This window comes from Catharus ustulatus, chromosome 8 (genome assembly GCF_009819885.2).
Source record: "Catharus ustulatus isolate bCatUst1 chromosome 8, bCatUst1.pri.v2, whole genome shotgun sequence".
In the NCBI taxonomy this organism is placed as follows: Eukaryota; Metazoa; Chordata; class Aves; order Passeriformes; family Turdidae; genus Catharus; species Catharus ustulatus.
In genome coordinates, this window is record NC_046228.1 from 30,157,445 (window position 1) to 30,179,018 (window position 21,574).

General features: G+C 40.2%; 1 protein-coding gene across 4 annotated transcripts in view; it reads left to right on the forward strand.

Moving 5' to 3' along the window:
* The window catches only part of ARID5B (AT-rich interaction domain 5B), a 114,709-nt gene that overhangs the window by 25,188 nt on the left and 67,947 nt on the right, over positions 1–21,574 (forward strand). For all 4 annotated transcript variants that reach the window (XM_033065974.2, XM_033065972.2, XM_033065975.2 and 1 more), the window contains one exon: positions 20,741–20,971. In XM_033065974.2, coding sequence (XP_032921865.1) covers positions 20,741–20,971 — 231 coding nt within the window. The remainder of the gene's footprint in view (positions 1–20,740; positions 20,972–21,574) is intronic.

A 21,574-nucleotide genomic window follows, 5' to 3' on the forward strand; every position in this document is an offset into this window, starting at 1 on the left:
ACCGCATTTTTAAACCTTAATCCAGAATCCATTCGTATGAGTCACTAAAAAAAAATCATAGTGGTTTGGCTAAAAAAGGCTTCATGTCCAAAGGGAACGTTCCTTAAAATGCTGGTGTATTTCCCACAATGTTTCTTAAATGCATTTTATATACTGTCTTTGTGCTGTTGTAACACATCAAAGGCCAGATGCTGTAGTTGGGTGTGTGGGAGGCTCCCGGTATTCCAGTGGTCTGGTCAGTTTGAGTGAAGGCAATGGGCTTGTCCCTTAGGAGGTGCTCAGCCCCTTCAGCTGCCTATGCTGCTCTTCTTGTGGAGGATCCTTCCAGCTCAGGTAGGGAGAGTATTTCTCTTTTTTGTGGTAACTCTTCCATGTTGCAGCACTGGCTTAGGCTTCCTTCTGTGGCATTCAGAAACACCCTGCAGCAGTGTGAGAGGCAGGGAAATCAGGCCCTGTCTGCCTTTGTGAAAAACTTTGAGAGTAAGTTGTTTTGTTTTTCCTGCCCATCTATTAGAGCCCTCAGCAGGAAAGAGCCTCTAGGATAATCATCCCACTTGGGTTTTGGGACGTCAGCGCTCATTTCTGTAGGTTTCAGACTAGCCAGGGACACTGAGAACTTGAATGCTGAGGCTGTACTCCACCTTGACTTGCAGCTCTGATCCTCTTGTGATGGAGTGAGAAAGAGGTGGTGCAAAGCTGGAATAGATAGGAGCAGGGTGAGGGGGGTTGGAGACAGCAGTAAAGGCAGCTTCTCTACCTTTCCACTTGGATTTTTGTTAGCCTTCTCTACAGGGAGTGTTGGTGCTCATGTTTTACTTTTTTTTTTCAGACCTGCATATAGTGAATGTGAATGGTGCAGGATTTAGGCTTTGGTGACTTCAGACACCATGTGATTCTAAGGCACAAAACATTTGATTTATTGGGTAAAGCCTATTTAATATCTTAAAAGCATAGAGCAAGAGATCAGATGTGAGCATAGCAGCCTTAAAATATATTTCCTGACAAGACTCTTAAGAATGTTTAGGTCTATATGAAATACACAGGAAATTAGGCCAATATTTTCCCTGCTGTTTTGATGGCAGGGTCTGCAAGGGAGACGGAGAAAGTGTGGACAGGAATTCATGTGTTTGATAATGTGAGCCCAGCATATTTGCACAAATGGAATAGGAGCATTTTTCACCCTCTGCAGAAGAAACTATTAGTAGTTTCTCTGCCTATTTGAGAGACTGATCAGATATATCAGCAAATCCATGTAAGTAAACCTGAAAAGTGATTCCCTCATCTCTGGCCAGTTGTGTACAGTGTTTGCACAAAGCAGTACCTCAGAGAGCTAATTCTTAAAAACCAGAGGTAGAGAGGCTGCTGTCCTCTATCAGACCCTTTTCCCCTCATCATGTTTTAGATTAAATCAGTCTACCAATTAGAAAAGGTTTATGTATATTATAATAACTTAAGTGTTCTAAAATGGAGGATTTTTGTGAACAGTGAAGCAGAAGAGCAGTTGCCAGAAGGACTTGTAATGATTTCTGATCATGCTAATGTCTGACCATTGTCTTCTGCTGCAGAATTAAATTTTCTCTTTTTTTCCCCAAGAATATCAGACTCCTTAGTGTATGGCTGGTTTTCTTAAGGAAGTACTTAATTTTCTACTTTTTAGGAGAACAATGCAATTAAAGTTCTTATATGAAGAGGAAGATTGTGCCTACAGTGCTTGGGAATTATATTGTCCAGGCTGTAAAAACATAACAGTTTATACCTTGCTGGGCATGTGGCAGATTTCCTACTTCATCATGTAACACGTCTTGAGCAGCAGATGGTTTTAGTTGGGCAAGTAACAAAAGTTTCGCAGATGTTTGGGCGGGTAGAAACTTGGAAAATAAACTGTGGTTCAGTTTTCTCTAGTTATTACAGTGGTTTTGTCACTTGTGCTTCTTATGGTTGTAGCACCTCCAGCTGCAGCAGAAGCTCTCAGGAAACAAGCCCTTGTTACAGGTGGTGCAAGGAGCGCTCTAAGCTCAGTGAGGCTGGCAAAGCACTTTGTCTTCATCACTGAAGGTTACCAAGACATGACAGAATGGTGAGGCAGTCATAGGAAAAATGGGATTCCAGTTTCCATTGTGCCCCTTTTCCCTCAGAGCATGTCTGTATGGATTGCATGTAGGACATTCTGTGTATGCCTCCTTGAGATCTTTGCCCCAGCTATCCGTAAGACTTTCTTCAGTCAGTTCATTAGCCAGATTGCCCAGATTAAAATAGGAAACGAGGCTCCTTGGAGGAGAATTCCTCTCACCTGGTGAAGTGACTCCAAGTCCATGCCAATGATTGCTGACTCCAAAGGCAGGAAACCCTCTTGTGTGTGATAGCCTGAGCACGGAGACCAGATTTATATCACAGTGGATCCTCAGTTTTTGTTTGGTGCTAAAACTTCAGCCAGAATCTGTCTCAGAATGGCTTCAAGCTTTTCTTTTCATTTAGTTTACCTGCATAGCTGGTTTCAGAAGTGCAGTTGCACGTAATAGAGTTGATATTTCTTTTCCAGGATCAAAATGTTGAGGTGACAGTGCTGCTAGGCACTCTGAAGCTCAGGCCTTCCTGCCGTAGTGTCTCAGAATTCATGTCCTGGTTTATCATTCCGTGTTGCTGGCTGAGTGCTGTGTAATTCCCATTGAGCTTGGAGACCCAGTGTAGCACAGCTCAGGTGATGTGTTCTTCCAATGTCAGGAATCCACAGAGCAGCAAAAGGAGTAACTTCTCCAGTGCTGTTACTAGACTTGACTGTAAGGTTGGGAATTTGTGAGAGCATAATTTCAGTCTAATTGCCAGATATAGTCACACTGAAGACCTTCTGTGGCACACTCTGGCTTTAGGGAGAAAGATTGGTTATTTGCCCTTTCCCTACTAATTGTAGTTAGTAGACTTTTCCAGATTTTGCTTTCTGGATACCATCCTTTCCTGTTTTCAAATCCTGTGATATTGCAGGCTTGAATTGCAAGGGGTGTTTAGCATCCTCGGGCTTGTCCTCATGCTGGTGCAGGAAGAGGCAGCTCGTGGGCCAGGAACAAAATGCTTGGCATCTCTCAGAAATTGCCATTTCACTTGCATTTGGTATAACTGCACCCTGCAGTTTATTCAATTGCTCATCATGAGCACTGTGGCTACTGTGCAGTAACTATTCTTTTGCATATGCTGTTCTTCCTGGCTATTGTAGGAATTACTGCAATAGTTGAGTACTGATGAGAATGATTAGATGAGAGTGAAATGTTACGGGTCATTAAACAAATAAACAACCCCACCTCCATTTTATTGAAGGCACCTATAAATCTCATCAGTTTTCTGCTTTACAGCCAGTTGATCAAGGATCTGTGTGAAAGGGAAGGCTGTTAGCTTAAGGCAACTCAGACTGCTTTAAGTGGCTGTGAACTACTTTTATAGTGCTACCAGTCTATTTCGTTTCCAGAAAGTGAAAGTTCGAAGTAGGTCCTGAATCTGGTTTCTCACGTGTGAGATAATTTTGCTACCCATGACCTAGAAACCAACAATAAATGTGTAAATTACAGACGAGAAGAAAATTCAGAATTGACTGTAAGGTGAATGGAAGTTGATTAATTCCCTGAACTTCAACTGTGAAAGGAAGAAAAGATCACAGAATTCTAAAACAGACTTCAATATGGACAAAGAAAATACTATTTTAGTATAGATTAAACTCATGACTAAGATACAGACAGATTATTGTATCTGTTTCAGATGTAATTTCATGCCTGAGAATTTACATTGTAGGCAGACTGGTCTGTATCACATTAGCAAAGGCCCTGTTTGGCTGTCAGTTTAATTAAATGGAAACTTCTGGCAAGGTGACCCGAGTAGGCTTATAGAAGCAATACTATTTTGTGTGTTGGAGCAGGAAACTGTTAGGTCTTCCAGTTTGAAAGGGACACAGAAATGAAATCTGTGATTCATTCTTGTTTACAAACTCCCAGATAGTGTGCAATGACCTTAGCGATAAATTAGTTGCAATTACACGTTATATGAGGTGGGCTTTACAATAGCTGCAGACTCCATGGTTATGAGAACCATGACCTTTGACAGGGAGGTTAGAACATGAAGTTTTTCCAAACAGTGCCTAGATCTTCAAAAGTATTTGCATTTCCTTCCCTGTTTCATGTGAGTAGATAGACAAGATGTGTGGTGGGTGTTCTGTTTCCTTGCCACAAGATTGTTGTCAGGCAGAAACCCCCCAAAACAAAAAAGCCTGCCCTTCAGGAACATTGATTTATCTGTTAACTGTGTCTGGCATGCTGCCTTTTGGCTTTGATTTCAGAGAGAAACATATTTGGTTACTTTAATAGGCAAAAGCACTGAACCTGACTTGTAGGGGAAAAAATGGTTTTCTTTCCCTTTTTCAGTTCTGTTTATGGGATGCTGACGAACTGTGTCGTAATTGTGCAACAGTTCTAGGTTGGAGTAGAGAAAGGTAGAACTGAATGTCAGGCTCCATTAGCCTCATTATTTGAGAGCCAGCTTTTCTGAGTGACTCAGTGGGATTGAAAATGCATGTTTATGCCAGTTAATAACCACCCTGTGACACCAACTCAGATAATATCAAAAGCTTTTTTGTTCTCAAGAATTGTTCACATCACCTATTTATATCTCCTCTTTTTATTTATGTTGTTTTTTTGTCTTAGAATTTTTTGCTGAGCTGGAGTTGGCTTGTCTTTCCCCCCCAAATCTGTTTGTTCGCCCTTTTTTGCTTTTTTCAGATACACTGAAAGAAAAGGATTTCTTTTTCCTGTATTCTTTGGCCAAGGAAATCCAGGTCTTACCTGTTTTCAGCTACTTCTCCAATTTGATGTTACAGTGTGCCAGAGTAAAAGTTGAGAATTCGAGAAAGTTTTCTAATCATGTTACTGTAATTGTATAATTTATTCTGTATATATACACAAAGAGAAGGTGATTACACAGACATGTGCTGGTGACTACATAGTCATCTCTGGTGAAACTGCAGATATCTCTTTGTGCCTGTACATGCAAATATATGTGCTGCTGAGCTCCAGTACCCATAAAGCACTTGGCCAAAAGAGTGTACTTTTGAAAGGCCTAATGTTCTTCACTTAAGTATCAGAAGTAATAAAATACATAGTTCAACACCTACAAAAATCAAAATAGAAAGAAGGAAGAGAAAGAGGTTTTTTTAAGAACTGTGATAGCAGCAAGAAAAACAGAACAAAGAGATTGTTGGAAGACCTCTGTCCCTGTGAATGCAATGGTTTTTTTCAGGGAAGCTGTTTTATTATTGACTTCAGTCATGCTGTAGCCCAGTGCCTCCAGAAGTTCTGCATGGCTGGAAGGGAGGTGGAGATGAAATTTGGAAAATGATCGTGTAACTGTAGGTTGAGGGGAGGGAAGAAACTCTTCAGCTGCTATCAGTGCTTTTACCTCTCCCAGTAATACAGTGCAGCCCATCCCAAAACATCTCCTGGTGTTTTCCTACATGTGTGTTCACATCTACTTGGTCTTCTGCCTTAGCTGGGCAGTGATCTCCTGAGCCCAGTTCCCAATGGCAGTTACTTAGCAATAATTAAAAATAAACCAACAAGCAGCAAACTCTTCACATCCAGGCGCCCTCCATCAAAGCTGCTCCCTGGCTCTCATTTATGTGTACAAGGTGTAGAAAAAGAGAAGAAAGGATCAGGTAGTTCTGATTTGACGACGGTGAGATAAGAAGTGCGGAGAGGTTGGGGAGGAGTTAGTGAATTTTTTTTTTTGTGTGGATAAGTAGCAAAATACCTAACGTGGTAGGACAAAAAATGCTCAGTTTGCTTTGCCTCCACTGCAAGGACAGGCTTCAGCTGTCTCCTCCTAGAGCTTCTGGCAGGACAGGGTGCCCTGGCAGTGATGGAGCCTGTCCCACTGGGGCTGGGCAGAGCTCGGGTTGCTTTGTCCCTCTCAGCCTGGCTCCTTGGTACCCTGGTCCCAGTGGCTGCCATGCAGGCACATCCTTCGTTCTGTGCAGTCGTGGGACTCCTCAGTGGAGCTCTGCCACTTGTGTTGGAAAGCTGTAAGAAAGTGAAATCTTTGTGGAGGAGGTGCCTTTCAAGGCAGCTGGAAAGGAGAAAAGATTTTATCCTGGTTGTGGTGGTGGTAAGACTCAAAGCGGGTAAAAAAATTTCAGTCTTGAGAAAGTAAAATGAAATTCTTCAGCAGCTAGTTTGTTTTAGTTTTTCTTTTCCTGTTCTGCTTCATGACAGAACTTCAAATAATTACGTTGATTTATGATTACAGGTATTTTAAATCTGTACTATGCTGAAACAAAGCAATGCCAGCTTATTGTTTCTGGCCGTATCTAATTATACAATTGAATTTAGGCATGTAATAATGTTACAACAGAAATATCCATCATAATGGATTGAATTTCATTAAGTACAACACAAGAATATTTATAACTCCATTCTTAAAGCCACTTTTGAGTCAAAATATACCTCCTTAGTATGGCCTTTAAAAAGAGAGGAAAATCTGAAACTTCTTTTAGTCTAACCCCAAACATACCACAACCCATTGCCTACACAGGAAGGGGGTGTACGTTGATGATAAGCAGAAAATGATAGAATAATTATTTCCGCTAGAAAATGAGGATCTGGCATTATTTGTACAGTAACACAAAGTCATTATTTGGCAATGGCACTGTAATGAAACAATAAAGATCAATTTAAGTATCAATTCTGAAGAGACTTCTTGCTCTGCCTCTAACATTTTAACTGTTAAAACAAATTTGAATTGCTAGTCTAGTTTCACGCTGTTTTTTTAGCTAGTGGAATGGGCAAAACCTCCCCTCCTCCCATCTCTGTTTAAATGTAGACCTTTGGCATTCCAGAAATCTGACCTCGTTTGTAGGGAATGGCTCATTTTTCTATAATGTAATATGAAGCACTCTTGTGTTTTGATTCCATGGACTAGAGAGTTTAATGTTCCAGCTTGCCACGATAAGGATATGATCTGGTTAGAGATAGAAACACTAAAGGAAATTAGCTATTCTTTAACATACTGTTTGCCTAGCAGTTTCATTTAGGATCATTTGGAATAATCTTGGAGTACCTTTTGGATTTTTTTTTTGGTTAGGATTTTGTGGTTTGGATTTTTTGGGTTTTTTTGGTTTGGGTTGGGTTTTTTTTGTTGGCCTGGATAAAAAGTGGGGCTTTAAGATATTTCTCTTAAAATAAATGTGAGGCTGCCTCATTTATAGTCAGCATGCCTTGATTACTTGCAGACATGCTGGAAATTTACATGCACTTTTCTCCATTATAAAACACTGATCTGTTCAGATCATTAGCTCCCTCATGACTAGAATTTGGCAGCAAGCCAAGGCAGGCTAAATCTGTAGCTGTAAATCGTGAGTTGAAATAGCAGAAAGTGGATTTGTAACTTTAAAAGTGTAAACAGTTTGGAAAATGAAGTAATTTTAGAGTATGATTGATTGCTTTAAGATTACACTTTAAATTAGCCCAGGGTCTCCACTGCAGATATATGCACTAACTGCTCATTATATATTTTCACTTTTCTTTGAAACAATAGCATTGTTGGTAGGCTTTGAAACAATGTATGTTTCTCCTGGAGTGACCTTTGAGGAAATGAATAGTTTTATTGTGTGTCCATTACTTTGCCTGGAACAACATTTTTGAGCTATTAATTTGCTGCGGTCTATAAATAAAGGAATCAAAATGCAAAGCAGCTGTATTATGCTGCATGTAGTTCATCAAACTTACGTTTAAACATCACCATTTTAGATTGGTAATGCACTGTATAAATAATTTTTTCTTTTTCTTCTGAAAAAGAACTAATATTTTGCCTAGCCTGGATATTGGTCCTTGAATCTCATAGAAGCAATATTATTATTTTTAGCACAAACAATTGGTGAATGTTCTGGGGCATTGCTGCTCTACATTCCCTCTTTCAAGGACCCTGCTTCACTTAATTGTGTGTCCGTGGGATATGGGGCTGTGGGCTGAAAGGGAGGGAGTCATTGAAAGGAGCATTCAGGAATGTGGAAAACATCTACTAGATTTGGAATGTTAAAAGTTTGGGGCATCATCTGCCCAGCTCTGTCTGTGCTGGTGGAGAGCAGTTGATTAGTGGGTGATGCAGCAGCCTGGTGATGAAAGAATGTAATGCTATGTGATATCTGGTGTCTTGTGAGCTCTGGCTGTTTGCACATGGTGGCTGAACCATTTGCTGCTCTTTCCCAAAGAGACACAAAACCATTGATAATGTTCCTACCTATCCAGGATGTCTGAAGTAGCAAAGGTTTCCAGTATGGAGCAACCCTCAGTGTGATTTTGTGGGTGTGGGCACATAGCTTACATGTATGTGCTAAGCATATAGATTGTGTGCAGCCAGGACTGTGGGCTTTGACCATTCAAGAAATTAGGAAAGTAAAGCTGTTAAACTGACATTAGTGGTGGTTACGAACCACAATAAATAGCTCTGGCTGCTTGAATAGAATATACAATAAAAACTCGTAAAATTTTGTATCAGTGTGTTTTTCATCTCTTTCCTTCTTCAAGATTTGGTATCTAACATTCAGCAGATACATAGCTCTGTTTTGTTGTTCTTCTGGAAGGTCCTTTCCCAGAGAAAATTTTTTCCCAGTGTTATTACTCCTTCTTGATCTTCTTTCCTTTTTCCCTCCACGTTTGAAATGAAGATTTGCACTTATGAAAGAGGTATGGCACGGGTCTGGGAGCCAGGACCTGCTGAGTGCTGAGCTCAGTGACTCATTCGGTGGCCTTAAGCAAGTCAGAACATCTCTGATGAGGTTATTTCATATGTAAAACAGGGGAAATAATACTTACCTGTCTACCTGTCTCATAGGAATACCCTGAGGACTAATTAGTGTTCATTAACTACTTTGAAATAGGCAATGCTATCTATTATTAGAGCAGGTTCCAGACTAGCAGATAATGTATTAGGATTGTTTCTTACTTGGGAGCCTTCCTTTCTGCTGGCTGTGGGACCAAAGCCCATTGGGAACAGAGCACAAGCCACCTGGTGTTTCTGGAAGATTGGCAGGGTTCTGCCGAGCCCTTCCTAGGCAGGTTCAGTGGAGACTTAACTCTTGCACTGGAAACTTGGAAAGAGAGTTTGCCTAGAGAAAAGAGTGGGAGGATACGTGCTTGTTCTCCTCATCTCATAGGCATAACTTGTCCTGAAGTCCTTTCTCACCCTGCCTCCACCTGAGGCCTTTTCTGATAATTCAGGCATGGCTTCTCCTCTTTTCCAGGGATGGTTTCCTGGTGCTGCAGAAGAGGAAGAGAAATCCTGTATTAGTTCTCAGGAGGAGCATGGGGTTGGGTTGGTATGTTCCCATCACAGGGAGCCCTTTCGTATTCTAAATACCATTCCTCTTTCTTGAAGAGCAAATGCTTATGTTCCTTTGCTGAATAACAGACTCCTTTGTAAAGTGCTAAGAAGGCAAAATTTCATTTTGGGTATAGGATCCTAAACTCTGCAGCTGTGTGTCTGCTGAAGTCTGGTAGTCTTCATCATCATAACAAGGAGCAGCTCGTTTTGTTCTCTGATGCCTCTTCTCTCACTGTATACTTCTGTACCTTTCTTACAGATGCCATAATAATCTAGTTCAAAGAGCCCAGCCCTGTTCTCACTGAAGCCCACAAGCCTGGTCTTTCTACCAGTGAGACTAGGATTCAGTCCAAATTACCTGGAGAGAAGCTTTATTTTTCTCCATTTGCTCCTCACGCGTCTCTCAGGCCATGAGTAATTTGCAATGAGATGGGAAAGCCTATGTGAAATTTTCCAAGGGAATTTTCTCTGTTTTAATAATGTTAATGAAATTGCTGAACTTTTCATCAGCTTTTTCAGTGTATGTGGTGCTTTCTGATTTTTCTTCAGTACCGAGAGGCCCTTATCTTAAAAATGGGACTGAGGGCTCATATGAGCATTTGGACCCATTGTTGAACATCAGTCCTGCAGAAACATTTTTGCTCAGGTATTGGTGGATACCATTTTGATGAGGTTCTCTGCCTCTCCTCTTGTGCCTGCAAGAAGGGGAAGGGATCAGGGGCAAGTGTCCCACAAACTCTCACATGCCTGCAACTAACTCTCTTTCCATAGAAATGTGGCTTTGCCCCAGTAATACCTAATGGTACGACCTTGGTCACACAGGAAGACCCTGGCATTGCTGAATTTCAGCGCAGTTGCTTTGTTCATCTTATACTGCATATCAATCAGTTTTTGGTTCTTGTATCCTAGACAGGGGTGTAAGTTAACTTCCTTTTCTTTTAGAGCTTCTTCCTATTACTCCTTTTCAGCTCCAGTTTACTTTGTTGTGATGCAGAATAAGATTAAATGAGCAACCGCAGATTTATGAGCAACGACATCTTACTCATATGCCTGTAACAGCTTTTGAGGCTGCATTAAAAGGCTGCATGTTGTTTTTCAGAGTAACAGTTTGGGGGTTATTTGGTGCCACCAAATATTTATTTGAGTTCAGTTAGGAGGTGAGGGTTTCCAGGTGGCTGGGGAAGTGTGGTACAGGGCAGTTGGGTCAGTGGCCTGGAGTTTGGCAACTCCCCTCTGACCTTTCCTCATTGTCTTCATGCTGTGTTTGATCTCTTCACTGGGAAGGAGGGGAGCACTGAGTAAGGTTCTTCTGGGGAACAGGTATGTGCTCTATTGGGATGAGATAGGGGACAGCAAATTCTTGGAAAAGTATATGTGACACTAACATTTCTGTAATTGCTCTTTTTTAAAAAAAGAAATGGCATCATCTTCCTTATTCCAATTCTGTGCCACTCCTGAGTTTAAGCGTTATTACACTGCCGATGATAATACGAGTTAATCTGTAAAATTCTTAAACTGTGGATTTTGTTTCCCAGCTTGACTTCTTTTTCTGTTCTTGTCTTTGATTGGCTTCCAAAAAAGTTATTAACGTGTTGCAAAACAAATACAAGGGACCACTGAAGCTTATTAAAAATTGTTTCTTTTGTTCATATCTGGCAGTAGACAAATTGTGTTGTGCTCTATCTTATCTGCTCCCGTGTGAAAGGTTACATGAGAAAATGGCTGCAAATAAATTGCTATTGAATATTGTTGAAGACTAAGCATACAGCTTCTCTATTAAGGACCTCTTTTAAAGCTCTCTATTCAGACTCCCCCTGCATGTCTCTCTAACACTTGTCTGTTATATTATGTTTGGCACAGAAGGAAACATTAAACAGAAAAGCAACATCTGACTGTGGTGTTTCTAGACCCTATTATCTCTCTGTCAAATGTCCACATGAGCAGGGTACAATTTTTGTCTATATTGGTGAAAATTTTTGAAGGCTTTATGAACTGTCTTCATAGTGAAATGCTAAAAACAAATGAAATTGAAAAGCATATTTTTACAGCTTTGGAAATCTTACTTAAATCACTGTAATGAGACGCACTCAGTAAAATGTAATTATTCTCACTTCTCCATGTGTCAAACAAATCAGCAGTATGGTTAGGGAGGGGAGGGTTACAGTGAGCTTGTTATTTTTATACAGAGTCAGATACTGCTTGTGTGTAGCAAATTGTAAATAGTAGATAATGCAGTTTTTATGTGTATTAAATACCCTGCAAGAATTAACAGGGTTGTTACTTCATTAAGGGTTTCAAAGAGGGCATAAACATCAAAAGCAGGGCTTGACTGTTTAAATCACTGGACCCTTTCCACCCTCCTCCCCTCGTGTCACAGCTTTGGGACCGGCAGCTTCTGCCACTGCTATTTCGAGGAGGGTGCAGTTCCTCCGAATTTTCAGAATGATAATGAAAGAGCCTCGTATGAGACACCAAATTAAGGCTTTTGACTCATACTTCTGGGTGCAGTGGAAAATGAAGGCGGTTGATTCTGCTGCAAGGAAGAGGTGATGAATCAGTCCCTTATAAGTAGGGCTGTGTTTCCTTGTCTGTTATTTATGTTTGAATGGTGTGTAGAGGTGGAAGAGAGAGGAGATGACAGAAGACCTGGTTAGTCTGATATTAAACCCAGTAACTCAGTTTAACTCTCAGCAGTTTTCCACTTCTTTTCAGTTTTTCATGCCACACAAGTATGGATTTGTCATGGGCTTCTTCAGCACAGGAAACAAATTACAGACCATGAGATTAAAATTCATCAGTCCAGAGAATATCTTAAGGAAGAAACAGTTCAGTCCTGAGCACTGCACTGGGGAATCTGTTGCATCTTTGAGCTTATTGTTCCAATAGTTAATTACCACTGCTGCAAAAATGTGTGCCACTCCCTTGCCAGGGCCTCTAGTTGCACGTTTCTCCACCAGAGTAGAGTTTTTCATTCTCCAGTATTTTCTCTCTACAGTCCTACATGTAGAAAGCGGGACCAAGACACATGATCATGTATATAGTAATAATAATACAGAGGATGAGAAGGTGTTGTAGGGAAAGTTACTGGATGTGAGGATGTGCTCCCCCCTACAAAGGTGTTACAGGGGATGTATGACTTCAACCTCAGCTGCAGCACTTGTATTCATAGCATAACCCCCACGCTCAAGTATTTGCAAGATCAGGCTTTATGTGTAAGTACTGAAGTGTAGTTCCGTGGTATGTTGGATGGTGTTCAGAGATTGCAGAAAACAGTGCATTAAATAGCACTTTGAATTGCAAAGTGCTGGTTCAGTTTTGTCTGTGGGAATGATAACACTTATTATCTGATTGTTCCCTGTGCAAATCTCACCTCAGGAAAAATTAAATTACGTTTGAATTCAGCTAAAGCAAAATATATCATTATTTTCTTTCGTTATTAAAAGGGATTTTTACTGTTTGTTTGTTAAAACTGAAGCAGCTGCCATGTTAGAGCCTTAGATGATTTAAAAGCAAATACAGAGGTAGAGCCATTTATAGTACGATTGGCTTATTTAATGTGATTTAATTCCTTTTGCTGGCTTCATCATATTACCAAATTATGTTTTCAACTCCCTTCCTCTTTTTAATTCTTTCTTCTTTTTGTTATCAGCAGAATTGAGGCTACTTATCAGTAACCACGACAACCAGGATAAATACTTGTTTTAAAGCCGATGCACATTCAACCTGAATGGTCTGCATGACCCAGAACATTGAAGAGGACAGGCAGCATGTGCTCCATTCTACCATCAATCTCTCCCTTCCCCCATCTCCATCTGCTTTAGGAAGTTAATAGGGCAGTTTAAAAACCTTTTATGTCAGACCAGTTTTCTGTAGCCATCCATGGCTATTTGGACATGGGCTGGCCCATGCTTGTGACCTGAGGAGTATGGAGAGAAGGAAATTTTGGGAGGCAGGGAGGTGGTTTCACAGCCGCATCTTCAGTGGTATCTTGCTTTTCTCAGGTTCCTCCAGTCACCTGCCATCAGCAGGAGGGTGAGTGCTGCTCCAGACCCTTTGTGAAAGGGAAGATAATCCTGGCTGGGCAGCAGCTGTACAGAATGAAGGAGTGGTTGGAATTGTGTGGGACAGAGAAGATGGTTGTGGTGAGAGAGAAGCCTCAGCACAGAGCCACTTGGTGCATGCCCATCTCTGGTGGAGGCAGGCTGGCTGGGGCGACCAGAGACAGTCACTTCCCTTTTGAGGAAACTTATGCATCTCTCACTTGCCCAGAAATTTCCCAGCAAGAATTTCTACCTGCCTCTCTGCTCTCTCCCTTGCGCTCTAAATTGCTTGATGCTGTAGAATAAATCCTTTAAGCTCTCTCTGTCTCAGTTTCTCTCTCTGTGTAATGGAGATAATAATTTTTACTCATCTGCATAAAGCAGTTTGAGGCCTGCGGATGGAAGGGTTATATAAAAGCTGAAAATGATGAGTGTCAATCACTCTTCTTTTGAGTCTAGAAACACCTTGTAAGGTTTATGCGGCACTTCCTAAGGTGCGGGAGGATCCTGGGAGTAAAAGGTTGGAGCTGCAGTTATGAGGAGCTGAATATAGGATTAGGATCTGAAAAAGGATGTGGAGTACCTGGTTTGGAACTTTTTCATAATAAATTTCTTTTGTCTTCTTAAAAAATTTGATTTAGGATTTGAATTTCAAGTGATTTAGTAAGATAAATATTATAGAATATTTGATTGTATGGACATACTGTCAGTCGTCAATTGGGCTTGTCACCATTAAGTAGGAGTACAACAACTCTAATCCAAATAACCAAGTGTAAAATGTTTTTCCGCCTTGTGCTTTAAGTAAGTATTAGATGATGCTGTCTTTTTTTCTTTTTTTTTAATGACTGTATTGCTGTTCAGTTGAATTTCAATCTCCAGTAGATTTGTAAGTATTCTCTTTCTTTCAAATGTTAAACTAAGCTTAGAAATTCTTTGAAAGGCTGATGTTCGGCTGGCACTGTGACAGAAAGCAGAGGGCTGGGGAAGTGGCATGAAATTCTGAGAATTAGCTCTGTCTCCTCCTTAAAAGGGGAGAAATATCTGACACATGCAGAAAGGCTGTACATTTTATTCTCACTATTGGCCAAAATTACTTTCGCCTTTTGATCAATTTAAAAGCAGAATCAGGCAGGCAAACAAACGTCCATGTCAGAATTACAGGCAACTTGTTAACACCATCATTATCTGGTAAACATAAATGTAATCACTGTGTTCTATCCTGCAACACATTGCCTTTGTTCTTGATTGCATTAGCATTCAAATAGAGGGGGGTTCTCAAAGCCGGGATGAGTAGCATGGGTCCTGCCAACAAAGAGGTATCCCCGTTGTGTCAATAATTTATCCAAATTTATTTAAAACCAAAACCACAGATTTCCTGTCCCATCTCGTGTGGTTGAATCATTACTGTATTTGGATTTATGTGTGAGAGAAATACAATTCTTAGATTAATATTTTTAGGTCTTGTGATTAATTAGCCAGCTGAGGCACACCGAGTGTCTTTACTAGTGTGAATAAAGACCGTGGGAATGAAAAAGCAGAGTGGATTGGAAGAGCTGTGCTTGGGAAGCCTTTCCTCAGCCCTGAAGAGAGGGTGGATTGGTGTGCTGGAGCATGCTTGGTGACAGTGATGCAGCTACCTGAACCCCTCAGCTGTTGCTCCTAGTCCACAGCCGATTCTTACTGTGGGGCGTCGATTCCTGCTGTGGTCCGTGCAAAGAATTCAGTGTGAGGAGTGGTCAGGCAGGAGCCAGCATAATCCTCCCATGAAGGTTATTTCCCTTGGAGAGCCATCCTTTCCTGCACAGGAGTCCCTGGAGGTGTAGGTGATGACTGTCATTGCTGCTTGGCCACCTGCAGTTATCTTGGAAGTCTGGAGGTGTTTGGCAGGTTATAGCTGGACTATGATACGGGAAGGTGTTCTCATTGCATCAGTCCTCTTAAAGATTTTGAGGTCATAAAGGCCCAGTTTCTTGTTTCTCTTTGTGGTTATTCTTTCATTGTTCCGCTATTTCTAAAGGTCCAAAACCAACAGAGAGATTCAGGATTTTTAGGTAGTTGTGTGGTAAGCTCATTTCTGTTTGCTGAAAACTGCTCTTTCTTTGGGTTTTTATTAGAACAGGCAGCTCTGAGCTGTGTAGAGCCTGTCTGACCTGCAGATACTGGTTTTGAAGGGTGAACTACACGTCTTTGCTTCATCTACAGCTGTACTGCAGAAAGTCATTGCCACAGGAGTAGAACAAGAGAAGGAGAAGTAGATCTTAACAGCTGGAGAGTCTTGGGCGGTCAGTGAACAAACACACTGCTCTGCAGCAGTCAGGAGATTCCCATCACGGGGGTCAGAGCCGTGTTCATTCAGCACTGCACCAGTCCCTCCAGACATCAAGATGCAGCCTCCATTGCCTCTGTATCGCCTGCATATTGATGATCATGGTCAAAGCCATGCATACAAGCAATTATAAACCAATTATGCTGCGTGAATCCACTGGGACACCCCCTTAGTAACGGAGCGTTATGAAAGGAGGCAGAGGAGCCAGGGCACCGTGTGGGAGAGGAGCCTGATGGACAGAACCCTACAACTTCCTTCATTTTTTCTCTGTATTCCAGATAACTCCCTTGCTCAATTTGCTACCCACACACCAAAGCATTGTCCCATTTTATCTGGTTCCCCTGATATTTCCATTGCTTTATCTTGTGAAGATCTATGTCAACATTCATCAAAACAAATGGCAAGCCTGGGACCTTTTAAGTAGTTTTTTTAGTTAATAAAACCAATCTTCTACTTCTGTTATGTTAAAAGTACATTATCTTTTTATTACAAACTCTCTACAGCTCTGTCTGTTTTCCTTCTTGGCAATTTCATGACTGCTCCAGTTGATTGCTGTATGGAGAATTACAAAATCATTAAGGGTGGGGTTTTACCAGCTGACTTACAGTACAAGCCATTTCTCAAAATTACCACAACAGTGCAATACTGATGTGTAATTTACGTCACAGTATGTTTTTATGAAATAGTTTGTGGCTTATTCATTTAGATCTAGAACTGAATATCTCTTCTTTGGCTTTTTAATCAAGCCTGCTTCTTTTTTTTTTCCCTTGCCTTTTTTTTCCACTTTTTTTTTGTACTTTTTAATATTTACCACTCCGAGGCTTGGCTTGCCTCCAACTTACCAGCTACATGGAGGAAGAAAAAATAGATTTTTTTTTCCTTTGCCTGCAGTTTAACTGCAAGTGTATTTCCCCTTTGATGTATACATTTGTGTTAACTGCCTCAGAAGAAATGGTAGATGTGTGGTAGAATATATTGCACAAAGGCAGAGCAGAGAATTGATAAGAGATGTAAAAGTTTGCAATTTCAAACCATACCAGGCAAGTGTTTCTGTTTAGCCTCCTGTGCTGGTACATTTCCTTTCTAAAAATTGCTTTCTGTATAGTGTCTTGTAATTAGAACAGGAAATCATCGAGTAACTGTAGGAAAAAAAAAAGCATTTAAACTGAAAAGAAATTTACCTTCTGAGAAATATTTACCTTTTTTTTTTCCGTTTATTTTTTTTTTTCCCCTTCCCTTCACATTACTGAGTTGTTAATGATAGTAACAGATGTACAGACCCTTATCTGTATCATTGTTCTGCTTGTGTTTTCTGGGGGGGACTAAAAAAGTCATTTTCAGGAAGACAAAAAATGAATGGACAGAAAATGGGAAAAGCCTAATTACAAAAAATATTCTGTGTCACAACAGAGTAGCAATTAAATTGAAACTTCAATATAATTATCAATAACAGTCGAGCCTGGAAGGGTGCCAGGCGCGTAAAGTTGGTACTCAGCCTTTATGTGGTTGCTAGGAGGATGGCAAAAAGTATAAAGCTTAGAGAAAGAAATGTCTAATGTAATAAAGTAACAGAAGGTAGCATAAATCATTGCAAGAGCAGTTAATATTGGCATTATTTTACTTAAATTGGGTCGAAACTAGACGTTTAGTCTTACAAGAGGCACAAAATCGTATTTCTTCTGCAAGAATAACTCTGTGCTTTTTGGGAATAAGTGGAGTGTGCTTTCATAGCACCAGCCTCATACATATTTGGAATCTTTTAAGCAAAAATCTTAAAATGTTTGTTTCTGTTGGCATCCAAATGCATTTGCACTAATACGATTAAAAGGACTAAAGGGCAAAATACTTGGCAGCTTTTGCAGTTGAGGTAATTAGGTACAGGAAGGAACATGCATAGTTTTTCCATCAAGCTCTATAAAATCCTGGTGTGAAGGTCTTTTTAAAGAGAAATAATGCTTACTGATGTTGAGGGTAGATTATGGCAGTTAGCAATAACATTATAGGCTGATGTTTCTGAAACAAGCAAACAAAAAGCATGTTAGAGGGGGTTTTTTCTGCTCTCTCTGTAAATAGTTCTGGCTCTAGATGGATTTATTCGGAATTCGTCCTTTTAGCAGGCTTTACTTTTTTTCTTCTGGGGCATTTAATTGTCTTGCCTTACATATTAAAAATGGTTGTGCTGGTTTGAAAAGTCAGTTCTTGCATAGATTCATTGTGTTTGGCATTTCATGCATCTCTTACTTACAAAGACAACTTGAGGAACATGTAATCCAACATAAATGCCAGGCTGTGCCAAATCCCAACTCTCTTTACCCCTTACAAAGGGAACTGTTGCATTATATCTCTGCAGATATAGGCACTGCTCAGAAGGCAGGGGTGGAACCTTTCTTCCTAATTACAGTTTCTCTGTTTTCAGTCCTGAAAACCAAAAATAAATGAAAAGTTGACGTTGGAGAGGGTTATTAAACCACGCAATTATGATATAAGCATAGGATTAGAGTAATTTCAGTTGAGCCTCACAAGCAGAATACTGTAGGTATTATCTTTTACAATGTTCTGTCTGTTGAATCTAAAATGATACTCAGAAATACAGTATCTTGGTTTCCTAATATGTTTTTAGAAGTCATGCTGCTTTTCTTAATTTTAATGGAATGTGATCCACATTTTGGGCTTTGCTTCTCCTAAGAGAAAACTCTTTCTGATCATATTTCTGAAAAATACTTGCAATATTCACTAAGTCCACCATTAAATGGCACGTATGAGATTTTGATGAAGGCAAATAAAAGTTCTTTGTCGATCTTGCATTTTATTAGGGATTGGTCTACTTTGATTTCTCTTTTCTCATGTGGGCGTGGTTGAGGAAAAAAAAAATCTTTGTTCCTGGAACACTGTGTTTGTGTTTCACTAAACAAATTTTCAGTTTATTGAGCCTTTGTTCATTCTCAGATATATCTATTGAACCTGGAATAAAAAAAGAAAAGGAAACAAATGCATCACAAAGTACTCACTGAAATTGCACAAGCATGTATGAGAGTGATCCTGTAAAAATTACTTGGTTTTAATTTATGGCAGGGGGTTTTAGTCGAGAGTTGTCAGGGGCGCAAAGTTTGTGTAATTCTGCGTGGGGATTTGCAGCACATTTGTCTAGAAACGAATGGTTTACTACAAAGGCATGTGGGACATACATTTATATACACACTGTTTAAAAAGCTGGCCACATCCTGGCCTAAGGAAAGTGCTGTCAGATCGACAGATTCGGCTCACCGCTATCTGCACAAAGGTATAAAGTAGAAATAACCGTCAAGCAGGCGTACGTGAAACTCTCAAAGGAGCTAAAGGACGGATCATGTGCTTGTTAATTCCTAGAACAGTTTTCCTGATCTGATTTTTAGAGTTCCCTAATAAAGAAGAGAGAGCCTTATTCCCAGGAGCAATTGGCTCAGTCAGGCTGTTGTGTAGGCTTATGGGATACTTGTGAAACAAAGAAAAGCATGACCACATCCTTATTGGCCAAAAGAGATTTTAGGGCCATCAGTTTTTATTTTCTTAGAAAAGCAATGTCAGTGCTGTTTACCAAAATGTATTACCTTTTTTTTTTCCCCCTCTCCTCTCATCTGTGTCAGGATAGTGGTGAGAGTTCTGAGTTTTTAAAAGTGATGACTTTCAGGAGCTGTGCTAGTAAAGACGGTGCTTGGCAAGTCCGTCTGTCGTGTTGGGTTTTTTTTAACAGCATTACATTCATCTGCAGTGATGACATTCTAGGTGATATATCTGCTTCCAGAGACTTCTTAAAATTTAGCCTTTTATGTGTCAACATTTCCATTGCCTCACTTGAATCCAGATGGGTTGTGCCATCGTATTTAGTTGGGAAGAACTGATCTGACTTTTCTTTCAATGTCTGAAGTGATTTTTACTTTAGGAGTAAGAGTGGTGATTTCAGTGTTGGTAATGGGATTAACTAGTAGACCTTTTGTCTCTGGCAGAAGAAATAGCTGAGTTATTCAGTAATCAGAGTAGAGCAGAAAACGTAAACTAAATGCTGTTGCTTTGTCTTCATTGGCATGCCTGGAAAGTCGTGTTCAGTTACGTACCTGAGGAGATAAATGAGCATAAAAAGAAGTGCTGTTGAGTACTGGCTACATACCTGCAAAATGAGTAAATTCTCATGTTTGTTTCCCTAGTTGAGTTTGGTTTTTTTTTTCTCTTAGGTTTCCTTCTGGTTATATGGTGACATTTGATTATGATATTTCAAAATCTGCCACCTTCATATGTGATATCATCTAAACCATGGAGGAATGGAAAGCTCTGAGGTCTAGATTGCTTTATATTTTGAGCCCAGCAGCACTATTTGAAAATTCATTTGCTTGTGCTCTGTAAGAGTTTTATTTAATCCTGCTGCATTTGCAGTTAATGTGAAGAAAGTTGCTTCCACCTCATGGGATTGAATGAGCACCTCGTGCTCATTCAACAATGACCAGGTCAGATCAGCCCACCTCCCCCAGCCAGACGTCCTTTGGTGTTTGCCAGTGTCAGGTACTTCCAAGGAGAGGTAATAGCTCTATACTCTGAGGCTTGTATATTGTTATTTTTAAAAGATGTTAGCTGTTGTAAACATGAGTGTAGTAAAGTTGTATGGGGAACTAAGTAAAAATTACAGATAATATTTCTGTTGAAACAGCCAAATTGGCAAAGTATGGAGAACACTTTGATTCAGGTCCTTGGCCAACTTCTGCACAGCAGTGTTTTCTTGCTCATCCAGGTAGTCATTGTGATTAAGTATGGGAAAACAGAACAGAAAGGAAGAAAATAACCTATTTTAGTAAACTTTCTTTAAATTTCTGTTTTTAACCTTCCTTTCCAGACCCACTGTGCTGTAAAAGTTAGGTCTTGAGAAAAAATGAACTTACTGCAGAAAAAATGAATTTTTTTGAAAAAAAGTGATTTTTTTAAAAAAATACTTGAGTTACAGCTCTTGTTTTGTATTTTTCTGATAGACTAAAATTTTTTTTTTCTATTGTTTCAGGTGAGGATGATGAAGATTCAAACCTTTTAATTCTCAGCTACCCACAGTATTGCCGATACCGTTCCATGTTAAAGCGCATTCAGAACAAGCCCTCTTCAATACTAACAGACCAGTTTGTTCTCGCCCTTGGAGGCATTGCAGTAACGAGCAAGAACCCCCAAATCTTCTATTGTCGGGATACATTTGATCATCCTACCCTAATAGAAAACAAAAGTATATGTGATGAGTTTGGTAAGTCCCATTACAGCTATTTTCTTTTTCTGACTTAAGTTTTCCTTAAGTGTCCAGTGATTTCCAAAGGGAAGATGTGTTTCTTTTGAAGTGAACCAATGCTATGTATGATTTTTATGATTTAGATGTTCAGTACCAAATATGCTTCTTCTTCTCTAAGACTGAAGGTTTCTGGCCACTGGTGATCTCAGTATTGCACCTTGAGTTGACAGTCAAAGACAATGTTGCACGGCTAGAGTGTAGCACAGTGACTGGGTCTGAGTGAAACGATGCCTTGCCTGGGTTTGAAGTTCATCTGCCTTAACCATTCACCTGTCTTCAGGAGCTTTATGGTGCATGTTAGTTTTTAGAAGTCGTTGGTGCAATGTGCTAAACAATGCAAAATAGGAGAGAGTCCTGGCACACCCCTTTGTTGTTGCAGAGCACTCATCAGCCCTGCTCCAGCGCCCTTATGAGTGTCTGCTGTAGCTGGTGTGTTTCTGGTTGTCTTGGAGTGTGGGCTTGTTCAACATGAGCTTTCCACTGCTAGGAGCTTGATTTTAGGAGTGCAGAGGTACTTCTGTAGGAGGTGACCACTTAATTCAAAATGCATAGAGAATACTC